General features: G+C 40.8%; 1 protein-coding gene across 3 annotated transcripts; it reads left to right on the top strand.

Moving 5' to 3' along the window:
• The first annotated feature begins 9,803 nt into the window (after positions 1-9,803).
• YPEL3 (yippee like 3) lies at positions 9,804-18,505 on the top strand. 3 transcript variants are annotated; one of them, XM_087945023.1, is made up of 6 exons: positions 9,831-10,015; positions 12,158-12,825; positions 13,953-14,163; positions 15,528-15,571; positions 17,787-17,895; positions 18,003-18,505. In XM_087945023.1, the coding sequence occupies exons 2-6, from the start codon at positions 12,581-12,583 to the stop codon at positions 18,090-18,092; spliced, it is 699 nt and encodes a 232-aa protein (XP_087801149.1). In that variant the 5' UTR covers positions 9,831-10,015; positions 12,158-12,580; the 3' UTR covers positions 18,093-18,505. The 3 variants fall into 3 exon arrangements, with proteins under 3 accessions (XP_026538016.1, XP_087801149.1, XP_087801150.1); XM_087945024.1 differs by having other exon boundaries at positions 9,880-10,015; positions 12,758-12,825; XM_026682231.2 differs by lacking the exon at positions 12,158-12,825 and having other exon boundaries at positions 9,804-10,015.
• Positions 18,506-19,497: the final 992 nt, after the last annotated feature.

Genomic DNA, 19,497 nt, shown 5'->3' with positions numbered 1-19,497 from the left:
GCAACATGACCATTTTTCACCCTGACAACCGTTGCATGATTGAAGTTCAGACATTTGGCAACTGACTCACTCGACTTACATCCTCAATTGAGCCCAAAATTTCCATTGCTAAGCAAGACAATTGTTAAGTGAATTTTACCCCATTTTACAACCTTTCTTGCCACAATTATTAAATTAATTACATAGTTGTTCAGTTGGTAACATGGTTGTTAAGTGAATCTGGCTCCCCCACTGGATTTGCTTGTCAGAAAGTCACAAAAGGTGGACTTCCGGTGATGTTTCTGTCGAAGATGGATCAGAGACCGTGATCGTGTGCGGCTTTGATCCGTGCTTGCCCTGTTGGAGGGGTCCCTAAGGGACCGAACCATCTGCCCACCTTGTAGGGGTGGGGGGAAGAGGGGGAGACCACCAGCTGGGTTGAGAGGAGCCACATCTCCTCTCCCTGGCTTGGTATCTACTCCCCTAGAAGACAGGGAGAAGCGGCAATTTAATGGCTGCCCTGAAGACAGGAAGTTGTTGGGACTTAAGTTTGTGCTGGAGAGTGGAAGTGGTGAGCAGCATATAACTAGATAAAAGACTTTGAATACTTTTTTTTTGATAACCCCGAAAAGCGGAAAGAAAGAATCCTCATTTGGAAGAATGGTAGCGGGGAATAAGAGGAAAATATAAGGTAAAAGAAAAACCGGAAATAAAAAAATTATATGAAAACAGAGATTAAATTTGGACTAATATACAGAATTGGACATTAATTAGGCATTGGATAAAATGCTGTATTTATTTGGAATGGATAAAATTTAATGTTAATACTCCGGAAAAGAGAATTAAAAATTAAAAAACTTTGAAAAAAAGTGATATAGAGCACTACCTAATGGTTAAAGATTTTCCTCTTTTATGCTTTTATGGGAAATTACTGGTTGTATAAATATTTGAAAGAAAGAGGAAATGGAATAAAATATTATTATTTTTAAAACAAATTTTATTAATTTTAAAGACAAACAAACCATCATTAACCATTAAATACATAAACCTTTTTCCATTATAAATTTTACAAGTCAAATAAAACATTATTTAATACAACATAATTCTATTTTAGACCATTTCCATATGAACATACAAATATCTCTTATCAAATTTCAAGGTATTTCTCTTTACTCTTATTCAATTTCATTATTATTATTATTTTTCTCTATATTTATCCAGTTTATAATTATCATCTATTTCTCTCTGACTTGATTACCATTATTCTCATCCTACATTCCTGCAAGGTTTTATTAATTCTCCCACATACATAAACACACAAAACACAAAAATATAAAACATCTTTTAGGAAAATAACTTGGCCCCAGATACTTCTCTCTATATGGACTTCAATTAAGTTCATGCTCATCTTACATGCCATTACCTATTTTATTTACCATTCTATATCTTCTATATTAATTTCTCCACACATTTCACTCTTCTTGATTCTATCTTATTTAATTCATCTTAATTTAAGTCATTATATTTGTATCTTTTGTCCATTCTTTATTATCCATTTGTCTCATTCCTATAGTAAAAAAAAAAAAGAATTTCTCCTGAAATCACTAATCAGAGTATGATGCCTTTCTATCATCACCCTAAATTAACATTTAAAATAACACCTAATACCCAATCTGATTCTGCTTGGTACATTCTATCTACTAACTTTTAAAAAGAAAAATAATAAATCCAAAATGATTAAATACATAGTTAAATAATAAATCTAAATATTGAATCTTATAACATTCCAATTATCTTTTCCAAAAACAAACGCTACAATAATAAGTTTATAATAGCATCAACACCATAGTCAATTAGACTCTTTAATTAAACTCAATATTCTAAACATTCCCTTTAATATTTTATTAGGTTTTAAAATCAATCATTACTAAACATTTCAATATTTTAATCTCTTATTAATTCTTATAACATTCTAATTTTCTATTTCTAATACAAATGCTACAGTACCATCTTATGTACCTTGCAGAATCTTTTTAAAGAAATTATACATTACCCTTTGTCCCTAAAAAAAATTCCTCTTTTCCCATCTTGTTTCAAAGCTTAGTGGCTTTTTTCTGCCTTCTCCCTTCCTTTCTTCTCCCACCAAGCCTTCTTACCTCCCCCCTCCTAGCCTCTGCCTTGTTAGCTTCCCTTCTCTTGTATTCCTTTTTTCTTTTGTTTTCTAACATTATATTGATTTTGCATCTTATTTTTCTCTTTCTTGGGTGTTTTTTTAAGTCTTAAGTTCTTCATTTTCCTTCCTCTCTTTCTCCTTTCTTTCTTAATTAAATTTTGAGATTCATTAAAGATGGCATCTTCTTCTTCTTCTTCTTCTTCTGCTGCCTCCATCTGTTGTTGTGTTTGTTGATAGATAGCAAGCGCCATTTCTAAAAAGAGAAAAGCTTCTTTCACAGCGTCCTTGCCTTCTTTTTTTATTTTTTCATATTCTTTTCTCAATTCATCAACAGATAAAGCCATTATAAATCTTTTCTTTTCTTTTTTTCCTCTTTCTTCTTAAAACAACCAAGATGTTTCAAGAGTTAGAACAGTCCCAAAGTCATCAATCAGTCCAAGCCAAAACAAAGTTCTCACTTTCTCTTCCCGGGGTAATATCAATTAAAAAAGAAAAAAAAGAAAAACCCAATCTGTATTTTAAAGCCTTATTACAATAAATTTCAGATCCTTAAGGCATCTCCTCCAATAAGATTTGTTGATTCCATAGAGAAGGAGAGTAAACTTTCCTTTCAGCACCTCAAAATTGCCACTTATAATTCTCTTCTGGAAAGTATCATTCAAAAAGCCATAGTTTTCAGGATGTTAAATGTGTCTTAAAGTCCTGGGTCAGCCAAGAAAAACTTTCACTTCAAAAACTTTCTCCTCTTCCTCCTGCACATTCTTACCCAGCTGCCGGCTTCTTTGTGGCGGCCATTACAGACCGCCGCTGCACCGTCTTAAGAAAAGGGGGTTTTGCCAGCCGGGGAGGGGGTCTGCAACACCCCCAAACCCCTCTCCGGATCCCCCCTATCTTCAGCCACCCCTGCAGGGCAGCCTTAGCCTCCAAACCCGTCCGGATCAGAGGCACCAAAACGGCTAGCGCTGCAGGGATCGCGCAGTATCGCGAATCCCTGCCGCTAGCGAAGCCGACCTTCCAGAAGAAATGGAATAAAATATTATTAATACAACAAGAACCCCAGAAGCTTTAAAAAAATGGGGACTACAGTAAAATATAAAGGAATACAATATTTTGAGACTGCTGGAGGTTGACTGTGACAAAAAAAACAACAGAAGAGAAATTGAGAGAAACTGAGACTTTTGGCAAGGACTATAAAATTTGATCTTTAATAAAGAAATGGAAGAAATAAGCAAAGAATTTAAGTTGGAGCTGCAAACTGTGAGGGGTATGTTAAAAGAAAGAATGAGATTGCTGGATACAATGATTAGTAAATGGTGTTGCAGCTTGCAGAAGAACAAAGAAAGCCCAGAGATGACGAGTTGGAAAAGGAAAACAACAGCCTAGAAGAATATGGAGAACAAGGACCATTGCCAAAGGATATTAAAAGATTTAAAATAGAGACACTGACAACAGAGTCAACAAATAAAAGAGATAAGGCTCCCAAGACTAAGAAGAAGAAGAAGGAATTATATAAGAAGAAACCCCAAAAAAGAGAACTGAAAAGGGTGGGGGAAAACATGGCCGACAGGCAATACTAGAAGGAAAGAAGAAAGACCAGGGAAACTTAGAAAAGGGAAAGTTGGCTAAAATTAAAAGAAATAATAAAGACGAGAAATTTAGAGATAAGGGTTAGGGATTTTATAAGGGGGATATCACATGGGAATGTATATTGGTACTTAGTTTAAAACTTTTTCCCGTGTAAGATTGAGAGTATCTTGGCGATGTTTCGACGAGGTCCCACTCGCCATCTTCAGGCTGGTGCTTTCGGCTTTGTGCTTGTGTGAGCAAAGTGTGATCGGAGCTGCTGTCTCTATAAATACTGGTGGGGAGGTTGGCTGTGTTGTTATTTCTTGATTGGTTGATGGAGTTGATGTTTGCAGATTGGTTGGCTTTTTTGTAAGAACATGTGTGGCTGAGGTATTGGCTGTGTGTCTATCAGCCTCCTGTGTTGTAACGACCTGGGTAATGGGCTGTGATGACCTTCTGAGTTCTATCGTTGTGACATCTTGGGTCTTGTGCTGTAATCTCCTGGGTCGTTGGCTGTGTTGTAACATCCTGAGGTTTTGTGGTTTAACCTCCTGAGTTTCATGATGTGATATCCTGAGTGGGTGGCTGTGATGTGACTTCTGGATTTTGGTTTGGCTCTGAGTTTGAGGCCTGGCTATGTGTTCATGGCATCAGTTTGCTTGGTTTGGGGGTCGGGGTGTGTGTGGCAGCTGGTGATAACAGCCGTGGTCTGGTTTCTGGACGGTGATTGCCTTTCGTCTATGGGATGGGTGGCTAGGATTCATTTGTTGATAAGGGCTAGTTTCCAGATGTCTGGTAGGCAGGACGTATCATCCTGTTTATTCATGTTATGGGGGTGTTTCTCTATTTCGATGGCTTCCCTGATTATTCTCTTGTTGAAGTGTTCAGCATTGGAGATTAATTTGGTTCCCTCAAAATTAATTTCATGTTCTGTGGCTTTAAGGGGCTGGAAAGGGGAGGAAGTATTTTCTTCCTTTCTGACTGCATTCTTGTGTTCTGCGATGCGTGCGCTTATTCTCCTGTTGGTCTGTCCAATGTATGTGGCTGGGCAATTGTTGCATGGTATTTCATAAACAAATCTCCAATACTGAACACTTCAACAAGAGAATAATCAGGGAAGCCATCGCCAAACAATCAAGAATACATTTTAAAATATACAGTTGATTATTTAATGGATATTAGAAGTGTATAATAAGAATATTTTATTATGATTAAAGTATGGGAATGTAAAACACCATGTGGATCCAAATACATTGGCTTTATTTTACTTTTACTTTTTAAAAATTGTTTATTATATATCGGCTTAGAGAAAATTAAGGATAATAACGATGTGTAATGTAAAATAAAATAGGTGGTAGGCTGAAAATGGAAATAATAGGGGATAAAGAATTCAAAACCTATGTGTGGATGAAATGATATTGATATTGAACTAATGAATTGAAATATGAAATGCAAATTTATTTAAAGATGAGTGAAATGGATAATGATATGAGATGATATTATATAAGATTAATGGAAATGAAAGTATGACTATGTACAGGTGTTATAATCCGGAATCATGTTGCTCACGTGAAGAGATGTGTAAAAATATAATTAAAAAAAAATAATTAAAAAAAGAAAGTCACAAAAAGTGATCACATGATTCTGGTCATGAATACATGCAACCTGTCAAGCATCTGAATGTTGTTCATGGGCATGCTGCAACAGTCATTAAGTATGAAAACTGTCATAAGTCACTTTTTTCAGTGCCATAGTAACTTCAAATGGTCACTAGTAAATGGTTGTAAGTCAAGGACTACCTGTATATGCCATCTATCTCACTGTCCTAAGTGACTCTTGGAAGCTTACAATAGTATAAAAGCATAATTATAAAGACATTGAAACTATTAAAATTAACGTAGCACAATGGTGTAATTTTTTTATTGTCAAATATTCTCCACATAGTTTTCTAGAGCACAAATATGGAATCTGTGTGTCTCCAGATATAGCTGGACATCAGATATTGTTGGACATTATTCCCATCAGTCTAAGCCAGCAGGACCAATAATCAGAAGCAACGGCAGCTCTAGCTGCAAATCTTTTTACACCTAGTTTAGATGGCACTAGGTTAACCTCCATGCACAGTGGCTTTTACACTCAAAGTACCAGTGCTATTACTATTACACTCTACAAATTTCATTCCCCAATTTGAGGGTTTAAGAGGTGAGCCATAATTACAGAATGGTAATAGAGTTCACACCTGGCCAGAGACTTCCTCCATATTATTTGATGACATGTTTTTTGGCTGAACCCTAACACTGAAAAACAGGTTTTGCCAGCTGAGTCCCAATTCAAATTAATTGCATTGTAAAAATCAAGGTACCCATAATTATCATTCATTTCACTATATAACATATCCTTTAAGTGGCAATAGTCTGAGTCCATACTCATTTCCTTTTCTCTGATCAAGGTGCTTGTCCTAAGAAGCTATAATGTACAATTATTGTTGTACAAAATTGTAGGAAATTAAGTCACCACCGAAAAGCGAAGGGATTTATAGATATAATTCTGGCAGAAGGATGCCACAATTGAACTTAATATCCCTAGAACTGTTGCCTATTAGAGGGAAGGGAGTTTCATGGCCCTGGAGAGAAATCACGAGAATATCATTTAAATTCTGGTCTCCAATTTGGTTTAGTCAATATTGTACATCAGGGATATCCAACCTTGGCAACTTTAAGACTTATGAACTTCAACTCCCAGAATTCCCCAGCCACCATGGCTGGCTATGGAATTCTGGATGTTGAAATCCATAAGATTAAAAGTTGCTAAAATTAAAAACCTCTGCTGTACATCATCCCTTCCAAACTGACTGATTATGATTTAATCATGTCCCAAACACGCTTTTTCAAAGAAAAAGAAACTCTACTCGCCTCATGAAAAAGCATCTTTGGGACAACGGTCACCTGGATGACTGAGAATCTCCAGAGGTTTAATCTTGTGTTATCAAGTTGGAGTTGTGACTCTTAGAAATCACATAGATATGAATAATAGACCACACTGTACAATTTGGACAATAAGTAGAATCAGATGTTTTATTTCAAGAAGTCTTAAATAGTTTTATCAAGTCCTTTTCCACTTAGTTTTGATGAGTTGGGTCTCTTTCCTTTATCATATATTCTCACAATCAGAATACAGAATAACAACGTTGGAAGGAAGGAATTTTGGATATCTTCTTCCCACAGCTCAAGCAGGAGATGCTTTACTATTCCAAACAGATGGCTGCCCAGTCTCTTCAATCTCTTCTGTATAAATCCACTCTGGGTGTGTTTAACAACGAGAAGTAATCATTAGACAAAGGTTTCTCAAGAAGCTGCATAGCTGAGTGGGAATTGGTACCCAGGTCTTCCCACTTCTAACCACTAGGGGACACTCCCTTTCAAATAAATATTTGCTAGAACTAGCTGCAGTTAAGTAAACAATAAAAAGAAAGGCAAAGGCAACCACTTGGAAAACACCCACAATCATACAAGCTGCATATTTTCAGTTCTGCGGCTATCTTAGCAAGTAAATTCACTTTTGTCTCTCATTCTGCTTCATTCCAAGCATATCAATGTAGCCCATAGCATCCAGCTGACAAAGTGGGGTCTTATATTTAAAATCTCTAGCAAAAAAAGGCTGCAGGATTTTAAAGTTTGTGTAGAAGCAAATTAAAATGAAACAAAAAAAAATTATTAGCAGTGAAACTATTAGGTTTCCTTAACTGAAGTCAATCTTATCAAATCCAAGGACAAAATAATTGCTGTATGTACAATATTGATCCTCCTCTGTGCAAGAATCAGTGGTTGCTTATTAGAAAAGGATTGCAGCCATACTGATCAGATTGTGTTGTCTCGTGATAAGTGGGCATTCATTCACATTCACTTAGCATTATGATGTGTTGTGTTCTATCTCTTACAAGCTGGATATCGATAAAAGGCATGTTTCTCTGTCTGGACTCGAGTCATTTTTGTTTATTTGCATCCCACCTTTATTAATGTTACAAATAAGGCAGCAAACATATTCCACACATTTTCCTCTACCTATTTTCCCCACAACAACCCTGCAGGGTGGGCTGAGTTGAGAGAGTGACTGGCCTAAGATCAGTGACTGGTCTAACTGATCTTTTATGTCTAAGGTGGGACTAGACCTGAGGATTTGCTGGTTTCTAGTCTAGTGTCTTAACCACTAGATCAGTGGTCGCCAACCAGTGGGCCAGGGACCACTGGTGGTCCGTGAGAAAATTTTGGTGGTCCGCAGAGAAATGTCAACCCCAAAGCACCTCCCAAAGCAATTAATCCAGGCTGCATGGGAACGCAAGGCTACGCCGCCCACATGGCCCGTGGGAACACAAGGCTTGCGTTGCTTGCATTGTGAACAACACAAGATAGTGAGGGGAGGGGGGAAAGGGCAGGGGGGGGAAACTTGCCCCACGCACCTCACCTGGCCACCAGGCTGCTTCTTTCCACTTCTTTCTTCTTCTGTTTTTGGCTGCACACAAGGAAAGCAGCAAAAGTCTTTCTTTCTCACCCTCAAACTCAGCTAGAGATGAATCTTTAGGACCCTGCTAGGCATCCTGCTCCAAGAGGCTGTGCCAGTGTGACAAGTCTCACAAAGACTCATTTCTGGTGGAGTTTGGGGGAAGAGACTTCTGCTGCTTTCCTTGCATGAAGCCAAAAGTCTCTCTCCCCCGCCTCCCGAGAACGGAGCTGGAGACGGTATCCTGTGAACCCAAAAGAATAATCGATCGGTAGGAAAACAGGGTGGGGAATTTTCCTGCAGACTTTTTTGGGGGATTTTCCCAGGGTCTCTGGTCCGCAGGATTTAAAATTATGAGTTTGGTGGTTCCTGAGATCCAAAAGGTTGGCGACCCCCTGCACTAGACCAAACTGTCTCTGGTCATCAACTGCCTACCCACTTTTTAAAGTCATTTTATGTAGCTGATAAAACAGTTTGTGACTATCACAACTGATGCCCAAAGACACATATTAATGTAATCAACAACACTGGACTTGGTTTCCCTGCAACATGATTGTTTTTCTGGCATTAGTCAACTTGTGGAACTGAACTCATTGTGTGCAGATTGAGATCCTGCTCAACCATAAAACTTTTAATCTAGGCTACTTTGTTGCAGTATGCCAGACAATTTCCTTCCTCGTGACATCTAACCCTGACTCACAATGAGGAAGTGCACAGTGACTGCCTTCCCCTCCCAGACAAATATTGTCTCCTTTGGCTTGCAGTAGTTTTCCAAAATACCCAAGCACAGAATAATTGTTCAGATCCCAAGATATACAATACCCCCCAAAACCTCTTTCTTACTGGAATGTAGATTTGCAATTGCAGAATTCAAATAAGGCACTTCCATAATATAAAAATGTCTTATGGGAAGAACAGCTACTATAGTGATGATGATGTTTACACTATTTATATTTTAATATCTGGAATTTTTAAAAGCATTATTTAAAAGCATTATTTACCAGCCAAAATGTCAATTTCGACATAGTCTTGTTTGTAGGCTCCTGTGTTTCATCAATTCAAAATTTGCCAAACACACTATTATATTAAGTGCATATATTCATCTAATCAGACTTAGTTTCACTGCAACATGGTTTTTCCGGCAATTTCCGGGACTGAACTCACTACATGCAGATTGAGATCCTGCTCGACCATAAAAACTTTTAATCCAGGCTATTTTGATCAAAGCTTATTAGTGCCATCTCCAAGCGGCAAAAAGGCAAGCCTCCCCAGCTATCCCTTCTAGACCCCGTTTCCAAAGGGGGGGAGGGGGAAAGGTGCACCACCGTAGCCCGCCAGAGGCGAGCCAAAGGCGCTCTGCACACGCCCAGAAGCCCGCCGGTTTCAGGGCCGGCCCAGGCGCGGCGCGCCGCCCAGCCACGCCATCTCTCCAGACCGCCTCGCGCTCCCGCCCCACTTCGTGCCGAACCGAGCGTGTCCTCCGCGCGCGCATAGGTCCCCTCCCCTTTTATCAGCTCTGCGGTTTATTTGCATAGCCCGCCCCGATTGGCTGGGCGGAAAAGAGGAAGGAGCGGAGGGGGAAGCCCGCAGGAAGGAGGAGGGAGAGGGGAGAAGAGAGAGAGAGAGAGAGAGAAAAGGGGAGGAGACACCTTTGTTTCACAGCCTGGGTTTGTAAACAAGAGGAAGTCTAGACTCCCAGCTGGGGCTCTTCGCGGGGGGCTGCGGGTCTGTCGGCGGGGCGACTCCCCTCCCCAAAAGCAGCACCGAGCCACCATCCGACGCAGGTTGCTCTTCGGACAGGTGAGACGGGGGTGGCGGGGGGAAGGGCTCCAGGGAAACGGCGGCGTCCGTGGACGCGTCTTCCCCACGGCAGGTTGGCGGTGCGTGTCTGCCTGTCCCTCTGTGTATAAAAACACGCACGGGGGTGTGGATCATATACCCCCCCCCCCTGCAAGAATGGAGGGAGGGTGGTGCAGTGGATACTTGTGGGCGCCTATTTCCAGTGAGTGACCCACTGGCCCCTCGAAAGGCGAACGGATCTGAATAGCTGGAGAAGGATGAAAAGGATTCCAGTGGATCCTTTTTCAGAGGATTCCCATTATTGTACCCTCCCTGACCACGCCAAAGAGGGCATTTCCTAGGATAACCTCATGTTCCTTTTGTTATTTCAGCAGGGGATTTATCTCCTCCCTTCGCGATGGCCGTATCTCCTCTAATCCCACAGGAAATGCTATAAAGAGGGACCCGTTTTCAAGAGTCACTAATTCGGGATCAGGTGGCATCCTTTATGTATTGAGCAGCCCGGGTTGCGTTTTGTCCTGGGGTGGGGGGGGGATAGTTTCCAGCATAATATGGATAGGTAGCCAAACGAGTCATAACCACGGCACTGTTTATTAAAGCTGGTTTTAACCCTGGCTTGGTCTCACTGAGCAAGTAGATTTCTCTTTTTTCTCTGTCCATCAATCAAGAAATTTTTTTTTCCAGGTTGTGATGCTGCTATTTCAAACATTTTAATAGAGAGGGGGAATTTGGACTTCCAACTTTTCTTTCCATATCCTTCATTCTTCTAAAGTTCACATTTTAGGAAGTTTAAAAAGAGACAAGCAGGAAAATGTTTGCATGAGTGGCCCTACAATGTATATGGAAATATGAAATTATGGCCAGCTGTCCCTTTCTGGACTTGAAATAAAAATCTTGCCATTTACCTGTGACAGAAAACACAAACACATATTTTCAGTTTATGACTATCATCCCAGCCCTATCAACTGTTCCACCCTCTATATCCACCTCATCTTCTTCTACATGTATATTTCAAGCTTCCTGTTCAATAGTTATAACAATAAAGTGTGCAATATTTGTTATAATAAAAGGAAACCAAGATATTTCAGCTTTTTCTCATCTTTTTCTCTATTCCCATTTCTCTCTTATTAAAGGGTCCCCAATACCCTATTTTTGAGTGTGTTTCTATAGACACCTTGTAATTGATATATCAGATCCACTACATTTCCTTATATCAATATCATATGCCCATGTTTATTTCTTACTTGCTATACCAGAGTCAAATTGCTATATATAAACAAATCAGTATATTGTTCTTAGTGCACCATGTAACATGGCAATAGTAATCTTTTCCATTATCATAACAAGAGATAAGCTGAACACGTATTTATAGGGCTCACATATAAAACAAATCATCTTTTAAAAAAAAACCTTCTCATATCTGGTATATATTTTCCTCATCATAATAAAAGAAAAGCCCTATTGTCTTCTGAAATAAATGCACGAAAGGTAATATATGCTACCTTTATATGCTCCGCTTCATATGGTGTTCAGATAAAAACATACGTATTTCCTGTCCACATCCAGTAGAAAAATAATTAATAAATTGCCGGTAAACAAGATGCCTCCCTGTTAGTTATGGCTAGTATGTTTCTGTTGTCTCTTAAGACTGTTTTGGATATTGTTTAGAAGATAATCTCAGTTGCAACTGTTACTGGCAAATATGCCATTTATCAAGAAAAACAATATTTTTGTTACAGTTCCTTGGGAACTTTGATGGCATTTTAATAAGGTATATGCTTTTTCAAAATTATAAACAAATCATTTAACAAAAAGTTTATTTTTTTAAAAAACACTTTTGTTTTCTTCCTTTTACTTCTTCCTTTATTTTACTTGTCTAGCTATTTTTCATGTTCATCCTTCTTATATTTCTCTGTCATTATCCTACCAATAAATATTATGCTGTTTATTAAGAAGAACAATATTTTTATCATAGTTCCTTTGGGAACTTTATAAGGTAAATAGGTTGAGAGAGAATAATGCAATGTTATTTTAAAAAAATATTTTTCAAGAGTATAAACATTAAAAAAAGGAACTGTATTTTTAAAAAACTTTCTTCTTTATTTCCTTCCTTTTACTTCTTCCTTTATTTCTCCTGTCTAGCTACTCCCTGTGTTCGTGTTCATCCCTTGTTATATTCCTTATATTCCTCTGTTAGTTATCTTGCCAGTAATTTCTGTGATCACTAGATCCTTAGAGAAATTAGGGAGAAATTTAAAAAGATGGTGGGGGGAGACTCCCTATGCCACGGTGATGTAAGGTGGATAATATCATAGCCATAGCTTGCTTTAAAGCTTGCTTAGGAGGAAGTGAGAAAAAGGGAGAGAAGTCTCTTAAGTTCTCCCAAATGCTAAGACCTTCTTCTCCAAAAAATAAAAAAAAGCCAAAACACAAATCCAGCTTCCGGGTAAATGTAGGGAGTCTCAGCCAACATTTTTTCTGGATCAGCATTTCCTTGCCTGCCCAACTGGCTGGTTTGCTTCCCTTTCAAGGAAGCTGGTTTGCTTCCCTTTCTCCTCCTCCACCATGAGGTTCCAGGCAACCATTCCACCCACTCCCTTTGAAAACCAAACCTCCATCCTTCCTTGCAAAGATTCTCCTCTTGCCCGCCTCCCCTCAAATACCTCTCCAGCTGATTGGCTTAGCCCACTGTATTTTCTAGAAATCCCTTCGCTCTGCTCCTCCCTCTTCTCTCATCCTCAGGGCTGCTTTGTGTCTACCCCATTCTTCTGCAGCCAGCTGTCTGTCTCAAGTTGTGCCTTAATCTACAGGTATGTCTCCATTGCCTCTGGTTTGGCTGCACTTAAGTGGTCACTATTAGTGCCACACAATTCTTAAAGCTCTTTGTTGTGTTTCTCTAAAGCCCTTCCTTCCTCCCCCATCTCTGGGCATCACGTAACATAATTCTTCTGGATTCCTTCTATCCTCTTCCTGACTTAGTGAAGATCACTTCGTCATTTCACAACTCTGCTAATCTGTGACAAGCTGTTGATGTCTGTCACTACCCAGTATGCTTTCTAGACTTCACTGCTTTCTGTCTTGATCTTTCCCTTCCATCTCAACCAAGCAGATGTGAGTTTGATCTAGTGGTAAAGGAACCAGGCTAGAAACCAGGAGGCTGTGAGTTCTAGTCCCACCTTAGGTATGAAAACAAGCTGGGGACTCTGGGCCAGCCTCTGTTTCTTAGCCCAACTCACCTCACAGGGTTGTTGTTGGGGGAATAGGAGGAGGAAGGTATGTTTGGGTATGTTTGCTGCCTTGAGTGATTTGTAATAGTAATAAAAGGTGGGATGCAAATAAATAAAAATGTTCTGAGTCCAGACATACCTTGAGGTCTTGAGCTATTTATAAAAATAATAAAGGTGGGATTAAAAAATGTATCTCTGAGCAAGGGCCCATGCTGCAAAAGTGAAAACTGGTCATAGGTTTGGGGTATGTGGGTGGTTATAATACTTGACAGTTATGTCCACAGTCTGGAAACAGAAAACAGAAAGCTGAATGTCTGGTTTTACCAGAAAAGACTAGGGTTTATAGCAAGGGGTGTTCATGGTTGGAGAGGTGCTAGGAAAACCTAACCAGAAATTAATTGGAAGGGCAGCTTGGAAAGTTAAGGTGTTTGAGCATTATTCTATGGCAGTTTTCTTTCATCACAGGTGATCAGCTGTGACCTACATCCTGGGTTTAATTACAGGCTGAGTCTCCAAGAAGCTGCCGAGGGAGGGAGGGAGGGAGGGAAAGCACGTGGTATTGTTTTTGTTTAGAGACTGGTTACATAGAACCTGGCCAGTTCCCAGAGCTAAGAAACAAAATCTTGACATTCTGACTCTAGGTCTGTAAGCTACCACTTCTTGGCAGGTTCTCTGTAGGTTTGGTGATCCTCCTCTTCCTCTTTTTTTAGGGCTTTCATCTGCCCCCTCCAGCATCTCCTTCAGGAGCTCTTTGGTTCTCCGCAACTCTCCTGTAGCTTTTCTCCAGGCGTGACTCCCACCACAATGGTGAGATTGTCCAAACCCAAAACTTTTCAGGCCTATCTGGACAACTGTCACCGTCGCTACAGTTGTGTGCATTGCCGGGCCCACCTGGCTAATCACGACGACCTCATCTCCAAGGTACGAAAAAGGGAATGAGATACCCCTGCTACACTCCTCTAGAGAAGCATCCAAGGAAAAGGGGTTGCCGTGCCTTGGTTAGCTCATGTTGTTTTTTAAAAAAAAGAAAAGTATAAAGCGGTTTATTACCAAAAGAGAATGTAATACAGAAAGGAAACAAAGAGAGGACAGCTTATCTTATATCCCACTGTAAGATTACTACTGTAAATTTTCTGTGTTCCTTTAAAATTTGTCAATCTGTCACAAGTACAGGCAGTCCTCAGCTTACAATCATTCATTTAGTGAGCATTTGAAGTTACAACAGCACTGAAAAAAAATGACTTGAAATGCTTGACAACCACCAGTAGCATGTACTTACGGTGGCTGCAGCGTCCCAAGTCACGTGATCATCATTTGCAACTTTCCCAGATGGCTTCTGACAAGCAGTCAAATGGAGGAAGCCAGGTTAGCTTAACAGCCACATGATTCACTGGTCCCAATTGTGGTCATAAGACGAGGACTAGCTGTAAGTCAGTTCAGGGTCAGGGTCAATAATGTCTTAAATTTTTTTTTACCCTATAGCACTATTAATGTTCTAAGTTAAATACAGAGGTTTGGGAGTATGGATTATAAATTAATATAGATAAGTAAGACAAACTCTGGCTGGCTTGGTGCATTGGAGAAATCACCATCTCCCAAGGAAACCACAGTTTAAATCTGAAAGCTTCTCCTCTGGGAATAATACAGTTAAAAACAGGAAAAGAAGTGGGGGGGGGGGAGGAGGAGAGGGACTCCAAGCAGCAGCTGCTGCCAATTGCAACATCACGTCTCTTTCCAGAGCCACTTTTACTGATGCCACAGAATTTCTGAGCGGTAAAAGATGGGGCATTATTTGGGACTAGAAGAAGGAAAGGGATGAGGAGAAGGGCAGGGGAGGGGGCTTGTGGGGGGTGTTTATAAAGGGCAATGAGTTCTTTCTCCCTTGGCTTGTCCGCTACCTGCACCCTAGTTCTCAAGAATACAAGGTCAATAGGCCTCAGCTGCAGCTGATTAATCATTAAATTCAGTTTCATGGGTTTGAAAGCAAACTAGAGCATAAACAAGGAAACGGGGAAGAGAGTCTCTGGCCGCTTGCCACCAGCCAAGCGGGAGGGGAAGATAAGCAGCTGGTCTAGAACCAAAGTCTACAGAAGATGATAAGCAACTGAGGCAGGCTGAAGGGCTGCCCCTGAGATTTGGGTTCCCAAGGTTGGGAGGGAGACAGAGTGACCAGCGGGAGAAATAACTCTAGGAAGTATTCAGGGTTAGGTGGAGGCATTTGTTTAATAGGGGGGTAGGAAAGCATCCTGCTTTTGGTCTATGTCCTATTCTCCCTTTTGTTACAGTCTTTTCAAGGAAGCCAAGGACGGGCCTACCTCTTCAACTCTGTGTAAGTATCACAAGAGAGGAGCGTGTTTTGGAAGGGGAAAAAAAATATATATGCTACACTCAGGTTTTCCGTCTCTATGGCATGCGTGCCACAGGTGGCAGGCAGACCCCTCTCTGTGAGCGCGCGCACCGTCACCCCAGCTCAGCTCCACTGTGCATGTGTGCGCACCTCCTGCCAGCCAGCTGGTCTTGGAGTCTCTGATGCACACACGCATGCGTGAGGCGCATGCATGTGCATGAGGCATGCGCACGGGTCACACAAATGCACCTAGGTGCACCTTGCATTTTGGGTATGCGCGCACACGTGCGCTTTGGCCACTTGGTGCCCAAAAGGTTCGCCATCACTGTCATGGGACCTTTAGCTGTGTTAAGTCAGTGGCCCCCAACCTTGGCCGCCCATCTGGAGGGGAAGAAGGGAACTGGGCCACATGAGTGGTGGGCTGGGCACATGCATGCATTCAGCCTTTGCACAAGTGGCAGGCGGCAGGCACAAGCGTGAGTGCCTAATCGCCAACCACTTACGAAAGTTGAGCTGCGCATGCGCACTCTGGCTAGCCAATCACGCGGCCCAATTTTGAACAGGCCGTGGCCCGGTAGTAGGCTGTGGCCCAGGGGTTGGGGGGCCTCTGTGTTAAGTGGCATCATCTGCGGCCAGGACACGTGAGATGGGAGTTTTAATTTACCATCAAAAGAGCAGCAAGTCCCTGCTATATCCTAATTCTATGTCTGAATGCCCACTGAGCTGGTAACGCCTCTTGTCCTGCTACACTACATCTTCTATAAGGACTCACAGACTCAGTTCATAATCCCTTTGCTGATAAAGTATCTTAGAAATGCTTGTCTTTTTTATGTGCAACTACTGTTATCAGAACGGTATGAAGTAGTTTCTCTGAACACAGCCAAATTCTGCTATGCTGTATGTAAAATTAGGCAAACTTTAGCTGCCCATTGTTAATCCACTACCAATTGCAATGTATTATTCTGTCTGTCTTTTTATTTTTTTGCTACTATTGTTTCAATGTTTTTATTATGTGACCGTAATAAAGATTGATAGAGGTAGTATTTAGTCAGTACTAGTATCTACAGCAGAGAGGACTTCATTCAACCAAATAATCCTCTACTGAGAGAAATCTAGCCACCTGAAAGAAAAGATCTCACACTGAAATCCTTCCTCCACCATTGGGGCGTCCATACCTTGAAGGACCAGCCGAAGAGACAATCGCTCCTTTTTAATGGGGTCTTAGCTGAAGCAGAGGAAAGCAGAAGCAATTAAGCTATTAAGATAGCAGAATAAGAGAAGGTGGGAATAGGTTTCAAGTAAAAGATAACCTATTAGGGCTAATCTCCTTCTCCCAAAACAATCAACCCAGCAGGAATGTGTGTGTGTGAGGGTTAATTTAGATAAAATTCAAAGACATTCAAAGGCCTTCAAAGTAAACTGAAAATACTTCCGGACTATGGCACATCATTCCAAACTGAAACTCACACCAAGGTTTAAGGTTATTTCCCAGTGATCGCATAGGAATGAATGAATTCTGCAAGTGAATTGCAGGAACCAGGTATTCATAAGTTTTTGCTATTTTGATAGCAGAACCACAGCTGGAGGTTAACCAGGCCCTGTCCTAACAGATAGGCTCTTGTTTGTGTCTGTGCATTGCACTTTCATCATAAGGTTAGAAACTATTTTTGGTTTCCTTTCTCCCCAGCTCCAGCACGTCTCTGTGGTACTGTATTTCAAAAGACCTTAGTAGACCCCAAAACAGAAACCCTGGCCCTCCTTTCCACATGGGGGGTTGTGGGCTGTCCTCCCTCATTGGGAGTTGTGCTTCTGAAGCCACCGAGTGACTCTGAAGCTGGACACAATCCAAATCTATCTTCATATCCAGTTTTGGGGGGAAAGTTTTGGGCTTGTTCTTATCCTGGTGTGCTTCCAAACCAAACTAACAGAACTGGGGAAATCAAATCCCACTTTTCCCCCTCACCTGAAGACCAAACCCTGGGCTTTGTCAAGCACCCACAAAGGGGAATAGAACCATTGTTCTGGCAGCAATGGGTCAAGCTCTTAAGAACAATCCCACTGATTTCATTTCATCCCTTGATTGATTTCCATGGCTAGCGATTTCAAGGCAAAGTAGAACTCGTACTGGGAAAACGATTAGGACAGATGGGCCCTGTTAAAACTAACAAAACTTGTGTTTTGTTTTGGCTCCGTACAGAGTGAATGTTGGATGTGGCCCAGCAGAGGAACGTGTTTTGCTGACGGGCCTGCATGCTGTAGCTGATATATACTGTGAAAACTGCAAGACCACCCTTGGATGGAAATATGTGAGTCTCCTGCTTTGTGCCCTCCTCTCCCTCCCTCCGTAAAAATAATTGCACCACTTAATAGTTGGCTTCCACCCATATCATTCCTTTCTCTTCTTCTTCTACAGGAACAGGCCTTTGAGACTAGCCAGAAATACAAGGAGGGCAAATTCATAATTGAATTGAACCACATGATTAAGGACAATGGCTGGGATTGAAAGACAACCAGCATCTTTGGACAACTGTATGTAGGGGGTGGAGCCTAAGAAATGTCAAATTTCCACCAAACCTACTTCTACCTTCTCAACCATTGGATTGCCATCCCAGGCACCTCCAGGGGCACCTGAGTTGTGAAGGAGGAGGTGGTGCTCCTGCCAGAGACACATACGCACAGCTCAGACATGTTAAATTCCTGTGGCAAAAGGTGGAAACTCCGGAACACCTTTAGGTCAGGGACTGTGTGCAAGTAGGACTACGGCTGGCTCTGTTGTCCAGAGAGTCTGTATTAAGAGAAATACGGAGGGGAAATGTACACTGTGAGGGGGAAGGGAAATGTTAGGCGTGTACAGTACTTGTGTGTGTGTGTGTGTGTGTGTGTGTATGTATTATATAAATAAAAGTATTGAAGTGATGGAGGTGTGGGGTTTTTTTCTTCCTTCTACAGGAGGGTAGTTGGTAGATTAAAGCAAGGGAGACAATACAAGTTCCTTGGGCTGCTCCCAGCTTAGCTAATTAAAGCTACGGCTTGGATGTTTTATTTCTGTCCAGTTACTCTGAAACATTCAATATATTCTGTGAGCAGAAAACCAGCAAACCAGGATTTTTAAGCTGTTTCACTAGCCGTACATTGATTTTTTTCCTCTAATTTATTAGATTTTTATCCAACTTTTATTATTTTTTATAAATAAGGCAGCAAACATACCTTATGTTCCTTCTTCCTCCTATTTTCTCCACAACAACAATCCTGTGATGTGACTGGAAAGAATGATTGGCCTAAAGTCACTCAGCCAGCTTTCATGCTTAATGCAGAACTAGAACTCATGGTCTCCTGGTGATTGGCCCAAAATCACCCAGCTGGCTTTCATGCCTAAGGCAGCCCTAGAATTCATGGTCTCCTGATTCCTAAGACAGTACCTTAACCACTAGACCACATTGGCAATGTATTATTGCAATATGCCCATAATGCTGATTGAGAAGAAATTGTCTCTAAGCCTAGGGAGAAATGTAAGTCACCATCTAGCATTTAACTACCTTTCCTCCAGAATATTAGTTTGAAGACCAATTTCCATATTTATTAAGTTTCATTTCCCAGCTGTGGGATAGGTAAGGAGATTATTAATACAGCTCAGAAAACACAAATGAAGTAATTTTCTGAAAATAAAAATAATGTGCTAAAGGAAGAAAATTATGGATTAACTTTACCCAGGCTTTCTCTGGAGCAGGCTAAAGCCAGCACAGCTGAAAGATTCTGCAATAACTAATCATTGTTTTTAGAGCTTCTTTGGTAACAGTATTAAATCGATTTAGTCATCAGCCTTATCCTTGATTCATTACTGATAATTGCTGAGTGCAGTTACAAGAATGCCCTGTGGGAAGCTTTCACATATTTTAAAGGGTGTTCTC

The sequence above is a fragment of the Notechis scutatus genome, chromosome Z (assembly GCF_049901735.1).
Source record: "Notechis scutatus isolate UNSWTSFEM ecotype Mainland chromosome Z, rNotScu1.2, whole genome shotgun sequence".
In the NCBI taxonomy this organism is placed as follows: Eukaryota; Metazoa; Chordata; class Lepidosauria; order Squamata; family Elapidae; genus Notechis; species Notechis scutatus.
Note: the sequence above shows the minus strand (reverse complement) of the source record. Positions and strands in the feature narration are given on the sequence as shown.

Excerpts from the sequence above, each read along its gene's own strand:
- YPEL3 (XM_087945023.1), top strand. The coding sequence starts at position 12,581 with ATGAGGTTCCAGGCAACCATTCCACCCACTCCCTTTGAAAACCAAACC. Across the intron at positions 14,164-15,527 it reads ACGACGACCTCATCTCCAAG|TCTTTTCAAGGAAGCCAAGG; the intron begins GTACGAAAAAGG and ends CTTTTGTTACAG. Across the intron at positions 17,896-18,002 it reads CCACCCTTGGATGGAAATAT|GAACAGGCCTTTGAGACTAG; the intron begins GTGAGTCTCCTG and ends CTTCTTCTACAG.